Source organism: Sander lucioperca, chromosome 19, assembly GCF_008315115.2.
Source record: "Sander lucioperca isolate FBNREF2018 chromosome 19, SLUC_FBN_1.2, whole genome shotgun sequence".
Lineage (NCBI taxonomy): Eukaryota > Metazoa > Chordata > Actinopteri > Perciformes > Percidae > Sander > Sander lucioperca.
Genome location: NC_050191.1, coordinates 8,058,014 through 8,074,563, shown reverse-complemented (window position 1 = coordinate 8,074,563; position 16,550 = coordinate 8,058,014). Strand labels below are relative to the sequence as shown.

The 16,550-nt window shown below is 39.9% G+C and overlaps 1 protein-coding gene across 1 annotated transcript; it reads left to right on the top strand.

Annotated features, from left to right (window-relative positions):
* Positions 1 to 1,490: 1,490 nt before the first annotated feature.
* LOC116066408 (sterile alpha motif domain-containing protein 12-like) lies at positions 1,491 to 11,499 on the top strand. The gene is made up of 4 exons (XM_031322446.1): positions 1,491 to 1,502; positions 7,543 to 7,667; positions 8,555 to 8,695; positions 11,364 to 11,499. The coding sequence occupies exons 2-4, from the start codon at positions 7,547 to 7,549 to the stop codon at positions 11,378 to 11,380; spliced, it is 279 nt and encodes a 92-aa protein (XP_031178306.1). The 5' UTR covers positions 1,491 to 1,502; positions 7,543 to 7,546; the 3' UTR covers positions 11,381 to 11,499.
* The last annotated feature ends 5,051 nt before the right edge of the window (positions 11,500 to 16,550 follow it).

Here is a 16,550-nt window from a genome sequence, read left to right as displayed (position 1 = left end):
CACCCTTACTTTAGCTGATAAAAAAACTTCAAATTATTTCAATTTAAGTCTGGTCTATTATTTGGACTTTGCTATTTTGTTGTTCTTTAAGGTTCCAGTAAGGAGAAACCACAGGATCTGATGAATACATTATAGTAACTGTTTTCTATAATTTACCTCCACTTAAAGGTGCAGTAGGTAAGACTTATAAAACTAACTTTCTGTCATATTTGCTGAAACTGACCCTATGTTCAAGTAGAACTACATGAAACAGGTAATTAAAAAAAAATTCTGGCTCATCTGGCACCACCTACAGCCTGTAGTGTGATTTGCAAAAATCCACAGCTCCCTGTTCAGATGCACCAATCAGGGCCAGGGGGTGGTGTCTAACTGATGTCAATCACTGCTCATGCACACGCATTCATTCTCCCTTGTGGGGGGAGGGGCTTAGGAGACCATTTTGGGCTTTAGCGGAAAGGGGGGGAGGGACTGAGAAGTTGTTGATGTTCAAATTTGTTGGCTAAGTCCTGGATCTTCCCAATCCTACCTACAGCACCTTTAACATAATGAGTTATGAAATTTTGACTTCATTTCATGAGTTATTACTATTCCAACTCAAGTTTGTAAGCCAGTTCAGTGAAATGTAAATTTCAATGTGTCAACTTAACTTGGACCTTTTTCACAGCAGACATTTTGACTTGTCATAGTAGGAAAAGCACAGCTGAAATTGGTAACCTTAAAGATGGCTCAATTCCATGACATTTATCTGTGATAGAATGAACTACATGGAGATGCAGGATGGGGGAGTTTATCAGGGGGCCTTAAAGCTACAAAACTACATTATTGATAGCGCAATTGTGCATATGTAAGATATTGCGGGCTTAATTAGATTAAATATTATTAACATAATTTCACCAGGATATTAAAAACAAACAATAAGAAAAATGTAAACATATCAAAGAGTAGCAAAAGTGCTCATGGCCCCTTATAGACCTGGGAACCTAAAAATAGAACTTGAAAGGAGCAAGAACAACTTTACACATGTAAGCAGGGTACAAAATTAGCACCATCCACCAGCCAAATACTGGTAAAATATGGTGGTAGATTTGCTTTACTCACCAGCCAATAAAACAATGGTAATCTATTGTGTGGCTGGTAAAATTTTAAAATTCACTAGTCAATTGGCTTGTGGATGAAAAAGTTAATTTTGCACCCTGCATGTAAGCATAATAACTCAGTAGGCCTACCAAAACTATTGCGTTTTGTCCTATGATGACATGATAGCAGTTACTCACAATGTTTTCATGTAATTTTAATCCAACAAGTTTTGGCAATATTTCTGACATCACTTGAAGGCATCACGAGCAGCTACGCCTGCTGTGCTACTGCGCAGCGGGAGTGCGGAACAAGGATGTGTCGAGCGCGCCCATGCTTGGTGGGCGGAGCCGGGAAAAGGAATGTACCTAATGTAACCCTTTTAACAGGTACAGACAAGGCTTGCTGTTGGAGCAAACGGACCGGAGGTAACTATAACTTATCAGTCAACAAAAACCTTCATCAAGTTTGTAAAGATGTCAGTGTTTTGTTACCTACAATCTATGGTGGATGTTTGATGTTATTTAAAGGCAGCTGGTGAAGGGTTGTGTTACTGTAAAGCCCCTGTGCGGGGGCCGTCTTTCTTCTCGTGTATACAGGGCAACACGCCAAATTCTATTCACATTTTTTGTCATTTTAACGAGGCTTTAACTACCGGGACAGACACACCTGCTTTAGCACAGAAAATACGTTTGAGAATAACTGCTACAATTCGGCAGTAGCCTACCTACAAGAACTTTATTAAATATTAAATATTAAATATAAACATTTACCACCACTTTGTCAGTTTCTGCTCAGTTTTTACATCATAGTTAAACACAGACAGCATTGCACAGTGTGAGTGTAACGCAGTACCGTTTCAGATATGTTGGTGCACGAATGTTATAGCACATTCATACTCAAAAGGTAGGTAGAAGTCCCGGTGTTGTACCGAAATCTGTGACCCGTCGTGATCTGTGTCCCTCCTGTTAAAAGCATAGCGCCCCCTCCGTGGTTAAGGTTAGGGACAAGGGTTTGGTTCAGGTTGAGGAGGGGGACACCGATCTCGATGGGTCACAAATTTCGGTGTAACACCGGGCTTACATGCAGTTTAGGGACCGTTCGGTATTTATGGAATGGACCACCGGAGGAAATAGGGGAGGGTCATGTCTTTTTATTTTTTTGCTGAGGGGAGGGTCATCCAACATTTTTTAGTCTGGGTGGGGGGGTCACCCAACTTTTTTATTCATGAAAAGAGCACAATTTCAAAGTGGCTTGTTTGGTGCATATTTATCCATGTAGCTCTCAGTCTCGGCCCCCTAGCAGATGGGTCTGACCCCATACGCAGAGTTTGCTGGGGGGGCAGGAGGAGCACTGCCCCCCCTGGTGGCTCAAACAGGTAATTGCATTGTTTAAAAAATTAGTGGAATAATTACATCTGGCATGACCGGATATTTTATAAATATCTTAAATAACACAAAACAACTAAATGGTGATAGGTAATACATCATATACTGCTTTAGTAAAAAAATATTACCTGGCTGACGATGGGAGCAGCAGGACGCAAAAAACGAAAGTTACTGTTACACTAGTCTGGACACCTTACCGTGCCAACCTTGCAATAAAGGTTTCCTAAATGCCATGTGTATAAATGTGATGTCAGCTTACTAATTGATTGCGGGTTTTGTGTAGATTTGGACTTTTATATGTTTATTCCACTTTGTTTAAACGGCGACGTGGAGAGGCCTCGTTCACCTGTTTGGAGCTGGCTGGTGAATGTGACGCTCGTATAGACCTTGCTGGATACACCGTGACTCTGTTTGTGGATCTACTGATTGCTGTGGATTACTTTTTTTTCGTGTCACTGGATTACGGCAAAATACAGATCTTTTTTCTCAACGTGTCTTAACGTTTTATGGTGTGACTGTGCTTCGTTTCTACGTTTGGAGAGGCATCTCAACAGACTGTAGGTCCAACACTGATTGTTCACTGTTACATTTTAGTTCAATTTAAGTCTGTCTATTGCGTTCCAAAACAGCCGTGCCGCGATTGGATTTCATAAGGGCGAATTGTTAAATTGTTAATTGTTATTGTAAATTGTAACTTAAAATCTGCTTTAAAAATAAACATGTGTTTTGGAATATAATGTTCAGCTTCGGCAGCATGACCTATGTGCTAAAATATACAATGACGAAGCCTAGTGACCATAGTCCATAGCAACCAGTGCAGAAGTTTCCCAGTGTCCTTTGCTGAATGGTCTCAATGTTTTATTGTTTTATTTCATATGAATACTAGTTTACTAGAGGAGTAACTTAGTATTTGAAGTAATGCAGTAATGCATGAAGTGTGCATTTAGTTTCCATGCTTATTGTGTTTCCACAACAATGTTAGTGAGTAAATCTACTGAAATGGCCACCACACCATAACAGAGGAGTGGGATGTGTAAGATGAGAATGCAGAGGTTAACTCCTGTACACCATGGCTGTAAAAATCGAAAGGCGTCTGTACTTCTTTGCTAAGTGCAAACTTGCACGCAAGGGGAGGGTCATGCCTGTTTTTCAAATCGTTTTGGAGGGTTATAGGAAAATTATTACTGACGAGGGGAGGGTCAAGTCTTTTTAGGTTAGAGGCCACAAAACTCCTCCGGTGGCCCCTTAATTAAATAACGAAGAGTCCCTTAGTGTCACAAATTATTTTCCAAAAACTGAGTGTTCCAAATGATGAGGGTCTTATTTGAGACAGGTTAGGGTTAGGGTAGCACAGGTGGTTTAGTAGGTTCATAATTAATTAAGGACATTGTATGGGGAATTTGGGACACTAAACTGCACGTCCGAAGTCCCGTTTGATGAGTTCAAGATTTACTATTTGCTAAAAGGAAACACAAAATCAAGCGGTCATTGTTTAGCCTGGTTGACACCAGACCCTACTCAGTTGTAACTGAGAGTGCAGAGCAAATCTCAAATTTGCCCGGAAGTTCGTCAGGGTTTTCCCAGGCTAGTCGTAGTTGTTAGAATTATGAGCATAAAATTGGCCTAGACCTACAACCATGGGAGAGATAATGCATCAAGGCTAGATTGCATCACGCCAAGTGGAGAAAAGCTACAGATTAGAGAGCTGAAGTATATGTGAACTAGGCTTAATGAAAGTTAAACCATTGAACAGTAAAAATGTTAAGGCTTGATCAAAAGATGAGGTAATTCTGCAAGGCACCACACGATGGTAGGATTACACCTTGGGATGCACGAAGCAACCTGTAACTTGAATCTCTGTGTCCTGTTTGAACATTTGGTCCAGTCTGGTTCATTATACCACATGAGAACAATCCCATCCGAACTCTGTTGGTCCTTTACTTCGTCTTTGTTCAGACATTTTTCTGGTTTACATCTTAATTTCCCCAATTTAAGACTGTATTTTATTGAGACAGTTGTGTGACTGCTTGTGTTTAGACAACATCGACACATTTTTAGCAGCATTGCATCTTTCTTATTTAAAAAAAAAAAAAAAAAGAAGCTTTTTTTTGTAGAGGAATGTGTTGAAATTCCTGAACTACCGGAGAAAGTATTGTTTTGCTATCAGTACTGAAACTTAGGGATCATATTGTCACTGATATAGAAATAAAATCTAATTATACCCATTTCTGCAATCCAATCCAAGACTCCCCGTCCCCTGGTGTGATATAAAAACTTGTCACATTCAGGCACGTTGAGAAATTAACACCCATCTTTCCAACAAAAAAGCCTACGAAGCTCCCACGGTGATAATAATACACTGCTTTCTGTTTTACAACATCAGACACACATTTCTTTCCTTTCTGTGACCACTCCTCGACATTGTACTTACATTTCCGTTGTTGTATATTAAATCAAGTTGACAAGTAAAACCAACTTAACTGCATACACAGTCACTTCAACTTGGCCTGAAGCTTAATAAAACTGTCAAACTAGAAGCAGAAGGTTGCAGCAGGAACAGATAATACGAGAAGTGTCGGGGGGGGAAAGCAATATTTCAGTGAGATTAATAACACTTAAAGCACTTCCCTTCAGCTGTTGATTGTGTTTAATATAGTTTTAAACACTATTTAGATTAAGTTGTGAACATTAGTTCATTTAAAGTTGCAGTTACATATCGTAGCGAGTGGAAGAATCATACAACCAGTAAATGGTACAAAAAGCCAATTTCCCACCCTGCTTGTTACTGTGTATTACTTTTGTTTACAAGTCCTGGTTCAGTTGTAACTGGGCAGCGTGAACTTCAATGAAATGGCTCAGCACAAATAAGGCAAGCTGGATATACAGTCACTTTATTCCCCTGCAGATATACACACAGTTTGGGCATCATATACTACAGGAAACGCTGTACTAAATAGGGCTGGGTGCTGAATTCAATACTTTTTAGGCACCGACCGAATTGACTCTAAAGTATTGAGTTATGCCTCGTTATTCAAAACCCAATTTCAATACCTAAGGAGTACATCTCATCAGCAGTGAGCCAATAAGCATGCAGCATGCTTCTACCACCTACTACCTAATAATGCTGGTGATTTTTAACTTTACAGGTCATACAGGCAGGCAGGAAAAAAATATACGTTACAAAGAGAAGGACTCATGTAGTAGGAGCAGAAAAAAAAATGTCTTCTTTTTTTTTTTTTATAAAATTGGTATCGAAAAAAGTATCGTTTAGGAACCTGTATCGAATATTTTTGAACGATACCCAGCCTTAAGTGTGATTTATGGTTCTGCGGAGGCCTACATAAGTAGCCTGAAGTTTATACTTGTGCGTTGGTGTGTGCGTCAAGCTCTTTAAGAGAATAGCATGGCCGGCGTGTGTGTGCGTGGGGAATTTGTGGTGGAGCGAGTGAGAGAGTGACCCGATTAGCTTCGGAGCGAGTAGCGACTCTAGAGAGGCATAGTGGGAGAAACAAAGCGTCTCCGCTGTGCTTTCTGACCACAGTGGGAAATCTATAGCAGGAAAAGTTAACCCTTTCATTGATTTCATGGTGTTTATGAAGAAAGAGAACCAGTAAATGCAACGCTAACAAGCCACGTGCGTCGCCGCGATGTGTAGTTACATTTTTCGAGAGGTGCACGTCAGGCTATGGCGTAGGGTCTGGCGTAGGGTTTGGCATAGGGTCAGTGTCTCCACGTACCTATGTACGTAGCCACAGCGTAGATATAACACATAAGTCATGCTTTAGTCCTAAGGCATAAAACCAACTTTAAAGACAACAGTGAGATTTTCTTCTTCACCCTTGACTCCCCCCGACACTGACGGGAAGTTTCCTCTGTGTCTATGTGCGTAAATGCCTTCACTCTCTGTATGTCAATTACTCTGCTGGGACCTCGTTACAGCCCCGGTCAATCACGCACCCCCTTAATTAACATGGTAAATTACATTCCTACATTTATACCCCACTAACGAGACTGGCCCGCTGAAAAGGTCACCAACAGTTTAGCAGTTTTTTCGCCCTAAAGCAGTGCAGCCCAGGAGGATATGGCTGGGAGGAAAGCCAAAAGAACCCGAGGCGTAGAAGAAACTTTTTTGACCTCAGAGTGTCGGAGTTGGTTGGTTTCACCTTGCTGTTATTTTCAGCTCCAAGGAATTCTTCAACCAACTATTTGTCATCATGTTCAAGAGGTTGTTGAATTAATCACTGGAAAATAGGCTTATTCTGAGGAAGTAGGTGACACCGCATGAGAAGGAAAATGTTATCCAAAGCATCAAATATCAAGAGAAAATGACATTTCCTCACACTTAAGGGTCTACCGCAGACAATAATGTCCTCAGCTCGTGTGCCCCGAGGCAAAACTGCACAAGCTGCTGCAGAGGGACTTCTGCACGTTCACAGTCACTGAATTTCTCTGCTCAAAGTCTTGTTGGGTTTTCCTGGAGAAAATGTTCTGGCAAAATCTTGACAGAAAATGAATGACCAACAATTTTGGGTCATTTATCAAGCAAGAGATGCCAAAACATTTGCTTCTTAAATGTGAAGATTGCCTGCTTTGCTATGTTTAATGACATTGTCAATGTCAATTTATGCATGTGTTTTTTGTTTTTTGCCTGTTGTATGTACGTTGTCGTATTGATAATTGTATTTCTATTTTTATTTCCATTTTTTTTTTTTTTTTCCTGTAAGTTTGTTGTTATGTAATTATGTGATATATTTTGGGACCCCCTCAAAAACGAGCTGATATATCTCAAGGTTTGTCAATTATATACGTTTGTACTTTGAAGTGTTGCTAGGACGAAAAGCCGTTTGAAGATGGCACCTTGGGGTCATGTAAAATGGTCACCGTCAAACCTACGAAAAATAATGCAGTAAACCGGAATAACTCTTTTACAACTTTAGACCTGATGAGTGAGAGCTTACAGTGTGATAAGGGCAAAAGAAATCTGGAACTAATTCAGTATTTAAGATGTTTTTACTCCAGAACAATGTTTCTGTGTTCTTAACTTCTGTGGTTTTGTCTTTGCAGGGTGATGTGGTTGCAGAGTGATGGGCCTGTCGAAGCGAGTGTCATCGTGGTCGGTGGAAGAAGTGTTGGAGTGGGTGCAGGATCAGTACCCGACCCACATGGGCACGCTCCATAAAGCCATAATCAAGCACGCTATATCAGGTACAACTACTGCCTACCATAAACTAGAAGACTTTAAACAGACTTTGAAAAGACTAAAGTCTGACACAATCTTACATCTAAAGACAATCATCTCACATCTAACGTTAAAGCCTGTCATTATATGTAAAGACTGAGGATCTTGCAGGGTCACACATTGCAAGACTACAACTAGATTAGTTTTGAAAAATTTAACCAAGCTAGCTACCGCTAGCATTAGCTGGTAAACTTAAAGTTTGCCAATTTTCTGTTCTGCCGTACATGCAGATGAATAGCGGCAGTACCCGGAGGTCAGTGTTTATCCGCCGGTAAAATTAACGTTGGATGAAGGGTTGGAAATTGGCAACTTTTCCTCTTTAGCGTTTAGCTTAGCACGGCACCATAGCAACCATAAACAACACTGGCTCTAGCTGTTTTCTGCTTCCTGTTTGATGCTGAAGGGAGCGCACCCATTGGTTGTTGACAATGTTCACATAATGTAACTTCACTATCAAGACTTAAAACGTACGATAATATCAAACACATTTGATTTTGTCGGAACGTCAAGACGGGAAAAAGACTGACTTGGACTGAGTTTTATGACCACCTTACACCAAATGATGCGATGACAGGAGGGCACACCAACTCTAGCAAGACTCTCAGGATTTCATTACGATATAGGAAAGCAGTCAGCGACAGTGAAATCGCTTTAAAAGTCGGTGTTGGGTTGGCATAAGGCATTATATTCAACTTCATTGTTAGATGAGAAGATCCATATGTCGAGGACGTTTATTTTTCCGCCTTTTTTAGATTTAGAATTTGTGCAATAAGGTTTTGTTTTACTCTGCTTTTTATTCACACATCCAATTTGTGAATGAATGAATACTCCCACATGCACACCTCTCTTCCAGGGCGTGCATTGCTGAGACTAAAGGACCATCACTTGGAGCTACTCGGGGTGGAGGCTGAGGAACAGCAGCAGAAAATCTTGCAGGACCTCCTCCTCCTCAGAGTTCATGAAGAAATCAGTGAACTCAATGAAATCTCCTCTGGTGAGAATGCCAAATTACTTTATCTTCAGGGTGTAGCTGAGTGCCAAACTCATAGAATAGTAGGGCTGGGCAATATATTGATATTATATCGATATCATGTTATCAGACTAGATATCATCTTAGACTTTGGATATCATAATATCGTAATATGGCTTAAAGCTATAGTGCGTAGTTTCTGTCGCCCCCATGAGGAATTCTAAGTAATGACAACAACACTGTCGGCGCATCCACATAATGCAAGCCTTCGGGTCCCGCACCACCCCCACCCCTCCTCCACACAGTTGCTAGTAGCCAAGGAGGACACGGAGGATTAAAAAAACATGGACTCTTCAGAAGAGGTAATTATCTTCACTCGATTTTCTGCGCACGAAAGTCGCCGGACGCCACAATCTTCTGAACATAGTCATACTGAGAAATACAGAGAGAGTTGTGTGGAGCTGACAGTCTTAATTAGCTTTATATCAACTCATTTGGCAATGGCTTGAATGTAACAGACGTTCATAAATATAGAAAACTTTTTTATATTATCGCGCGCAGAAAATCAAGCTAAGGTAATTACCTCTTCTGAAGAGCCCATCATGTGTTTTTAATCCTCCGTGTCCTTCTTGGTTACAAGCAACTGCGTGGAGGAGGGGTGGGGGTGGTCACGATCACAGAAGGGTTGTATCATGTGGATGCGCCGACAATTGTTGTCATTACTTAGAATTCCTCATGGGGGCGACAGAAACTACGCACTATAGCTTTAAGTTTTGTCTTTATTTGGATTTAAAGGCTTCATCACAGTAGAGTGACGTAATCTTCTGAATAGCAAGACTAGTTGTTCTGTTATTTGCCTTCAACTACTTGGCCACATACAGTACCAGTCAATGGTTTGGACACACTTTCCCATTCACTTGAACAAGAAAGTGTGTCCAAACTTTTGACTGGTACTGTCAGAACTCTCAGGTTCTGAACCCAAACGCAGACCAGGACAAGGTAGGTGGTGAAAAAAGGTGAGTATTTATTGATGACAAAAATATACTTGGTTATATACTATAACTGGTGAACAGGAGTCTTGATGGAACGACGAAGTTGATGATTCTGGTTGCCAGGCCAGGGTGAAGGGAATTCCAGGGTGAAGGTAATGAAGACAGAGGAACAGGAAACAGTTAAGCAAACAAGCGAACAAAGACTGACTAGCAAACAATTTAGAGTGACACACAAGCACAACATACGAGTATGGCTAACAATCCGGCAAGGACTGGATGTCAGGTCACAGCTTAAATAGTGTAGTGATGATGATCAGGACCAGGTGTGCAGATTGCTGATGAGGAACAGGTGAGAGCAGGTTCAGGTGATCCTGGAATTCCTGCCTTGCACTCCTTGCCCGGCAACCGGAACAGGGTAAGTTCAGGAACATAACACAAAATACAAAAACAAACCAGACAGACAGGGGAAACATGCTCAAGGGGATGGGTTTCGTGACAGGTACTGTACATTAAAGTGCCCATATTATGAAAAAATCACTTTTTCTGGGATTTGGGGTATTATGTTGTGTCTCTGGTGCTTCCACACACATACAAACTTTGAAAAAAATCCATCCATGCTGTTTAGAGTGAGATACGGTTTCTGAATGTGTCCTGCCTTCAGTCTCTGGGTGAGCTGTTCAAAATCGGCACGGCTTGTGACGTCACAAGCCGAAACGAGCAGGCTAACCGCAACCATTAGCTCGTAGCGTTAGCATGCTAATGCTAATGCTAGCATGCTAACGCTAGCATGCTACCTCGTTCTCAATAGCAAAGCACTGCTACAACACACACAAGTTCACCATAATCTACAAAAGAACTACTTACATGTGCGCCCTCATTTAGAAGTCTCCCAGCTAATCCTGCCTTGTAACTGACCGAAGTTGTAGAAACAGCCTTTCTTTTACTGTCTATGGAGCTAGCTAGCTGACATGATCTACATCTGAGCTACTGGGCATGTGCAAGTGCAATCAAAAATAGTACAGAAGAAGAAAAGAGGTCTCACTCTGTAGCTAAAACAGAGACCAGCTGAAAAGAGGATCTGCAGCAGTGAGAGAGAGCACTGCAGTACAACAAAAATTAAACCATGTAAACCTATTCTGGTACAACCTTAAAATACAATTATGAACCTGAAAATGAGCATAATATGACTGCTTTAAATCCATATATCTATATCTACATTATTGATGACTATCTAAAATCTACAAATAATTGTGAAGATATGTTGTTAAAGCACCAATTGTCAACCCTATAAATCGACACAATATCGACATTGAGGTATTTGGTCAAGAATATTGTGATATCTGATTTTTTTTTTCCCATATAGCCCAGCCCTAAAGAATAGTTTTAGAAAGTAGCTGTTATTGTTAGTTTTACTTTGGTGGTGGTGTGGACCAACATTCCCATGTAATATGCATGGGAATTGCAAGGAAATACTGCATGGATAAACAGGATATTAATCATCTTCTGGCTGGTTTGTTTCCCTCACAATAAAACTTAGCCATGTATTATAAAAACATGTTTGATGTCACCAGCATTTACTAAAAATGTAACTAAATCGGCCTCATTTTTTTAAACATTTTAATTGTTGTGTAGCATTTGCGTCCACAGAGAGAAACCAGTCGCTAACTTTTATTTTATTTGTTCTCTTTTCTGCTCTGCAGAGTGTTTTTCTCTATAACAGAAAATAAATGTCTTCAGGAGGTATGCGGCTTTCTTTTTTTAATTTTCTATCCATTCATTCATCCATGTGAAGGAGTGAGAACAGTGGGAGTGTGGAAACAACAAGGGAAGGTGAAAGTGAAAGAAGAATCAATGAAGAATGAAGAGAGAAAGAAACCCATTTCCTGTGCGAAATCTGACCTGTGCAGATGGATGGGATTAGTTTTTGTCTGAGTGTCTTTTTCTGAGCTCTACTGTCCATTCGTCTCTGTTTTCTGTCTATCTCTAAAGTGGGTTTGCATCCCATCTAGGCCTGCACGATTCGGGGAAAAATATGAATCATGATTTTTTTAGCTTAGAATTGATATCACGATTCTCTGCCACGATTTCTTTCTCATGAAGTGTAATGTTTATTGCACACATGAACCATGACAAAACAAAACAAATTGGCAGTACCAAACAGATTTTTTTTTTTGCCACCTAGCACATTGCGCATCACCACAAGCCTGTAAACACAGAGGCTTCAATGAATAAAGAAAATAAAGTACACTGACCATTTAAGTACAGTAGGCTAACAAAAATAGTCATATAACACATTGAACTAAATATGGCCCTGATAAGGCTCTATCTGAACTCCTTGAACATGTCTTAACATAATTAAAGCATGTCAATGTCAAATGCTTTCAATAAATTAATTGAAGGAGAAAAAAAAATCAAAGTCATTTAAAAATTAAATCGCGAACGGGTGAATCGAGATCGCGATTTTATAACGATTTATCTTGCAGACCTAATCCCATCATATCTTGAAATGGTTTTAGCTACGTCAAACCATATTTGGTCTAGACTGAAATATCTCAACAGCTACTGGATGAATTGTAATGAAACTTTCTACAGACATTCACAATTCCCATCAAACACGTTTATTATCAACACAATGCTGCCGGTCCTAAGTGAAATAACCAATAACAAGCTGTTATTCTTTCAACTTTTTTTGTTGGGTTTTCCTGGAGAAAATATTCTGGCAAAATCTTGACAGAAAATGAATGACCAAGAATTTTGGATCATTAATCAAGCAGAAGATGTCAAACATTTGCTTCTTAAATGTGAAGATTTCCTGTTTTGCTATGTTTAACAGCATTGTAAATTATATACATTTGGACTTTGAACTGTTGCTAGGACTAAAAGCCGTTTGAAGATGATACTTTGTGTCATGGGAAATTCTGATGGGCTTTTTTTTCTACAAACTAACTGAAAAAAATGGTCAAACCTACGAAGATAATTCGGTAAACCAGAATAAGTGGATAGAGGAGAAGAGGATGAATCCTACTGACTTTGGTGACCCACTGACTTTTCCTCTAGCGCCATTAGGTCCACATTTGTGGTTTTGAGGGGAAATGTCTCAACAACTTCTGGATTGATTTCCATGACATTTTGGTACAGATGTTCATGTCCACCTCAGGATGAATTGTAATCTGTTAATTTTTCCTCTAGCACCATGATATATATAAATATATGTAAGTTGTGCTTTATGTGGTTGACGTTGGACGCTGATGGCAGGTGACTCTGCTAGTCTGGGCTAGCTAGCCCGCTGGCCCAAGTTTTCAAATGTAAACATCACAGAAAAAGGTGGAGAATATGAGCTCAAGCTTACTCTGCTCGCCTGGTCGGTCAGGGTTTTCAGGTGTGGAGTAAACACAGGATGGGGATGTTTTTTTGTTGTTTTTTTATAACTTGTGAATATCTTTTATGCAAGTGATCCTAACATTTTCAGATGCCTATTATAATGCCCTTTTACCTTTATTTATGTAAGCCTACTTTTAATGTGTATTCTAGGCATCAATACCACTCAGTTACATATAGTAAAAGGTCACTATTTCTGAACCTTTTTTTCATAGCAATGCTACAGTATGGTTTGATGAATTAAACATGCTGCCTTGGCAACACAATCCTGCCACTTGTGTGTCTTTCTCCTTGTACAGCTGCAGCCCCATGCCTCTCACACACTTTCAGTGTTCCCCTGTAACTTTGTTCCTGTATGGCTTGAGACAGTGTGAAAGATCTAGGACTCTTAAAACTAAAAGGTCATAATAATTAAAAAACAAAACATTAATGCATACTTGTGTGCCGCCCAAATCAACATGCCATAGACTCCAAAGACAGCAGGTGTAGTGTTGATGAACAGTGCAGTAAAAAATGTAATCAAACTACGTGGCATCAGTCATATCAGTCTGATTGTAATCCATGAAGTTCACACTTTCACAGAGTGACACTTTTAGGGGCCTTAGCTACCACAGCTTCAAGAAGACACAACTGATGAAAATATAAAACAAAGTGAAAGAACTTGGGATTTCAAGATGTTGTGAGGCATTCAGGTGACCAGGTTTACACCCATAGACTGTATACAGTAGTTACATACTCCAAGGCTTCCATGTCTCTGTTCACTGAAGCAATGAAGAAAAACAAAACAAAGTAACCACTTTCTCTTTTTCCTCCTTAAGTAGCTTATACGTTTTCTAAAATCATCTTGTTCCATACTGTCTTTTAGCATTATATACTGTATATTGTCAGCTTGTTTCAGCTCATAATTGATGCTCTATGATGTTTACACTGAGTAAAATATTCAAAGCCAAGACTATGTTTTTAATTGCTGCACCATTCCATCAAATGGACATATTCTAAATCTCTTGTACATTATTTTATACACATTCCCTAAATTCTCCACTAGAATTTAAAATAAAATTTGTTGGGCTTGAACATATTTAGCTGCACAGGATGAGTTTGTAAGGACTGACCTAGTGAGTCAGTGAGAAACAAAGAAATACAAGAAGTAAGATAATTGTATAATTTGTATAAAATTACAAACATGCACTTAGACTCACACACAGGAATGTAAAGTGAATGAGGTATACTGCTGTTAAGGGAAAGAAACAATATGCTTATGAAAACTTAAGGGGAGTGAGAGTGTGAGCGCAATTATATACATAGATGTTTTTTTCATCTGATTGTGTGTGCATGTATGTGTGTGTGTGTGTGTGTGTGTGTGTGTGTGTGTGTGTGTGTGTGTGTGTGTGTGTGTGTGTGTGTGTGTGTGTGTGTGTGTGTGTGTGTCTGAGTGTGATTAATACCCCAGGAGATTGTGTGACATTTGATTTGGCGGGGAGTGGCTGGGGAAACGCTCACTCAGCACAAACGTAAATCCACCTCACTTGTGGACTGAAGGGGGCGGGTGATAATATACACCACTGACCCTGACGACAGAGCCAGTAGGTAAACTCAGACGCTAAATACACAAATGCAAATTCAGCTTAATTTAAGATATGTCCTCTTTTAGAAAGTCACACCACAAGAGGATTGTATTGTGTGCATAAGGTAAAATGATTTGTATTACAAAAAGCGACTAAATGAGTTGAATACACCGTATTGCAAAACTACATGGGCACCTGAACAAAGAATGTGGCCCCCTTAAAATTACATCATTTAAACACCTACTTACATGAATCTACTTTTGGTAATGCTTTACACAAGATTTTGGCACCTGGCTGCAATTATTTGGGCCCAATCACCCCCAAGAGCATTAGTAATTTGGAAACTGGTGGTGGACAGGGTTAGGGTTAGGGTTAGGGTTAGGCCCGATTCACAGTTGTCATTCCAGTTAATTTTAACAACGTTTAATAGGGGTTTAGATCAATTTCTTCCCGACCAAATTCAGAAAACCATTTCTTCATAGATCTGGCTTCATGCATGGTTATGTTGAGACAAAAAAAGGGTCTTCCACAAATTGTTGGTACAAAGTTGGAAGCGCATTATTGTCTAAACTAGAAGGGCACTCAGAAAGCGCAGACCTCTGCTAAGGCATGCCCTATTTCATGTTATTGTAGTGTGAATTTTACTGTTTCCGATTATTCCGACATCATATGAATGCAGCACAACGCCCTATCTCACAATGTTAACAAAAGTGAAATAATTTGTGTATCCACCTCGTGATTTGGAACCGCTATGAAATTTAATGGGTTCTTCTTTAGCCCATACTACAACTTACCACCAACCAGGCCAGTAGTTTGTCCGTAATCCTGCTGACAGACAAACAAACCAACAAACCAACAAACAAACGGACAAACCGAACCAATAACATAACCTCCTTGGTAGAGGTAAATATCATTGTACCTATGAAGCCCGGTCCAAACCATGAAAAAACAAAAGTGCACATAGGCAGGGGTGTCCACATACCATTAGCTTTTACAACCTGAAATTAAAGAATTTTATTTGCATGTTTTATGGATTTTGTGGGCATTTGTTAATTTGTGTTGAACATTTTCAAATCACCTTACAACACCACAACAAAAATTATTTCATCAATTTCTTATTTCTGTAAAACAGACAAGGAAATAAATAATTAAGCCCATTTGATAGGACAGTCATCTAAAAAATACTGTTGTGTCACACACCACTAGTGGGTTTAGTCGACTTGATTTATACCACACGACGAGTCACTCGGTCCTGTTTTCTTTCAGAGAGACACAGATAAATCCACAAAAATCTGTCTTTTTTCCACTGTTTCGTACAACCAGACCAGCACTGCATTTGTGATGGCGACCAGGCATCATGCGTTTCAAACAGGCCAGCTGAGAGCCTCCTCCTCCCCCTCAGTCCTTCAGCGTCTGCCAGCCACAGCATCCTCTCTGTCACTTTCTTGTGATTTATTCATAGCTGCACCAGGGAAAGAACGATCAATAGTTTCTGGAAGAAAAATGAGTTAGCGTCAGGATGGAAAATAAAGAAGTTCAGTGTAAGTTCAGAGGGGATGTGAAAGTTTAGGAGGCCTGCCAGGAATCTGCTGCTTACTTCACTTCACAACATTGCTGGCTCTTCTGCATCCTAACAGTAATAATTTGAAAAGTAACGTTATCAGCTCTACTTATGACTCCCTGGGAGCAGTAATTTGTCACATTATGTTTCTGTTACACCTTGAAAATTGGCCGTTGGCATTACTTTGAAACATCAGTTGGTTTCCCCCTCTGTGAAAACTGCTGGTGGTGACAAGGATTAGAGAGTGATCTATTTACATTCTTGGCTGCTTGTTTGCAAATGTCAGCTAACATTAGTGGACTGAAGCTGCTGACATATCAAGCTAACGGGACAGGGCACGACGCTAAGAAAATTGGCATGGGTAACATTACATTCACATCATG

What these genes read in the sequence shown, in the direction of transcription:
- LOC116066408 (XM_031322446.1), top strand. Translation starts at nt 7,547, where the DNA reads ATGGGCCTGTCGAAGCGAGTGTCATCGTGGTCGGTGGAAGAAGTGTTG. An exon ending in AATCAAGCACGCTATATCAG is followed by an intron (nt 7,668 to 8,554) that starts GTACAACTACTG and finishes CCTCTCTTCCAG; the next exon opens with GGCGTGCATTGCTGAGACTA.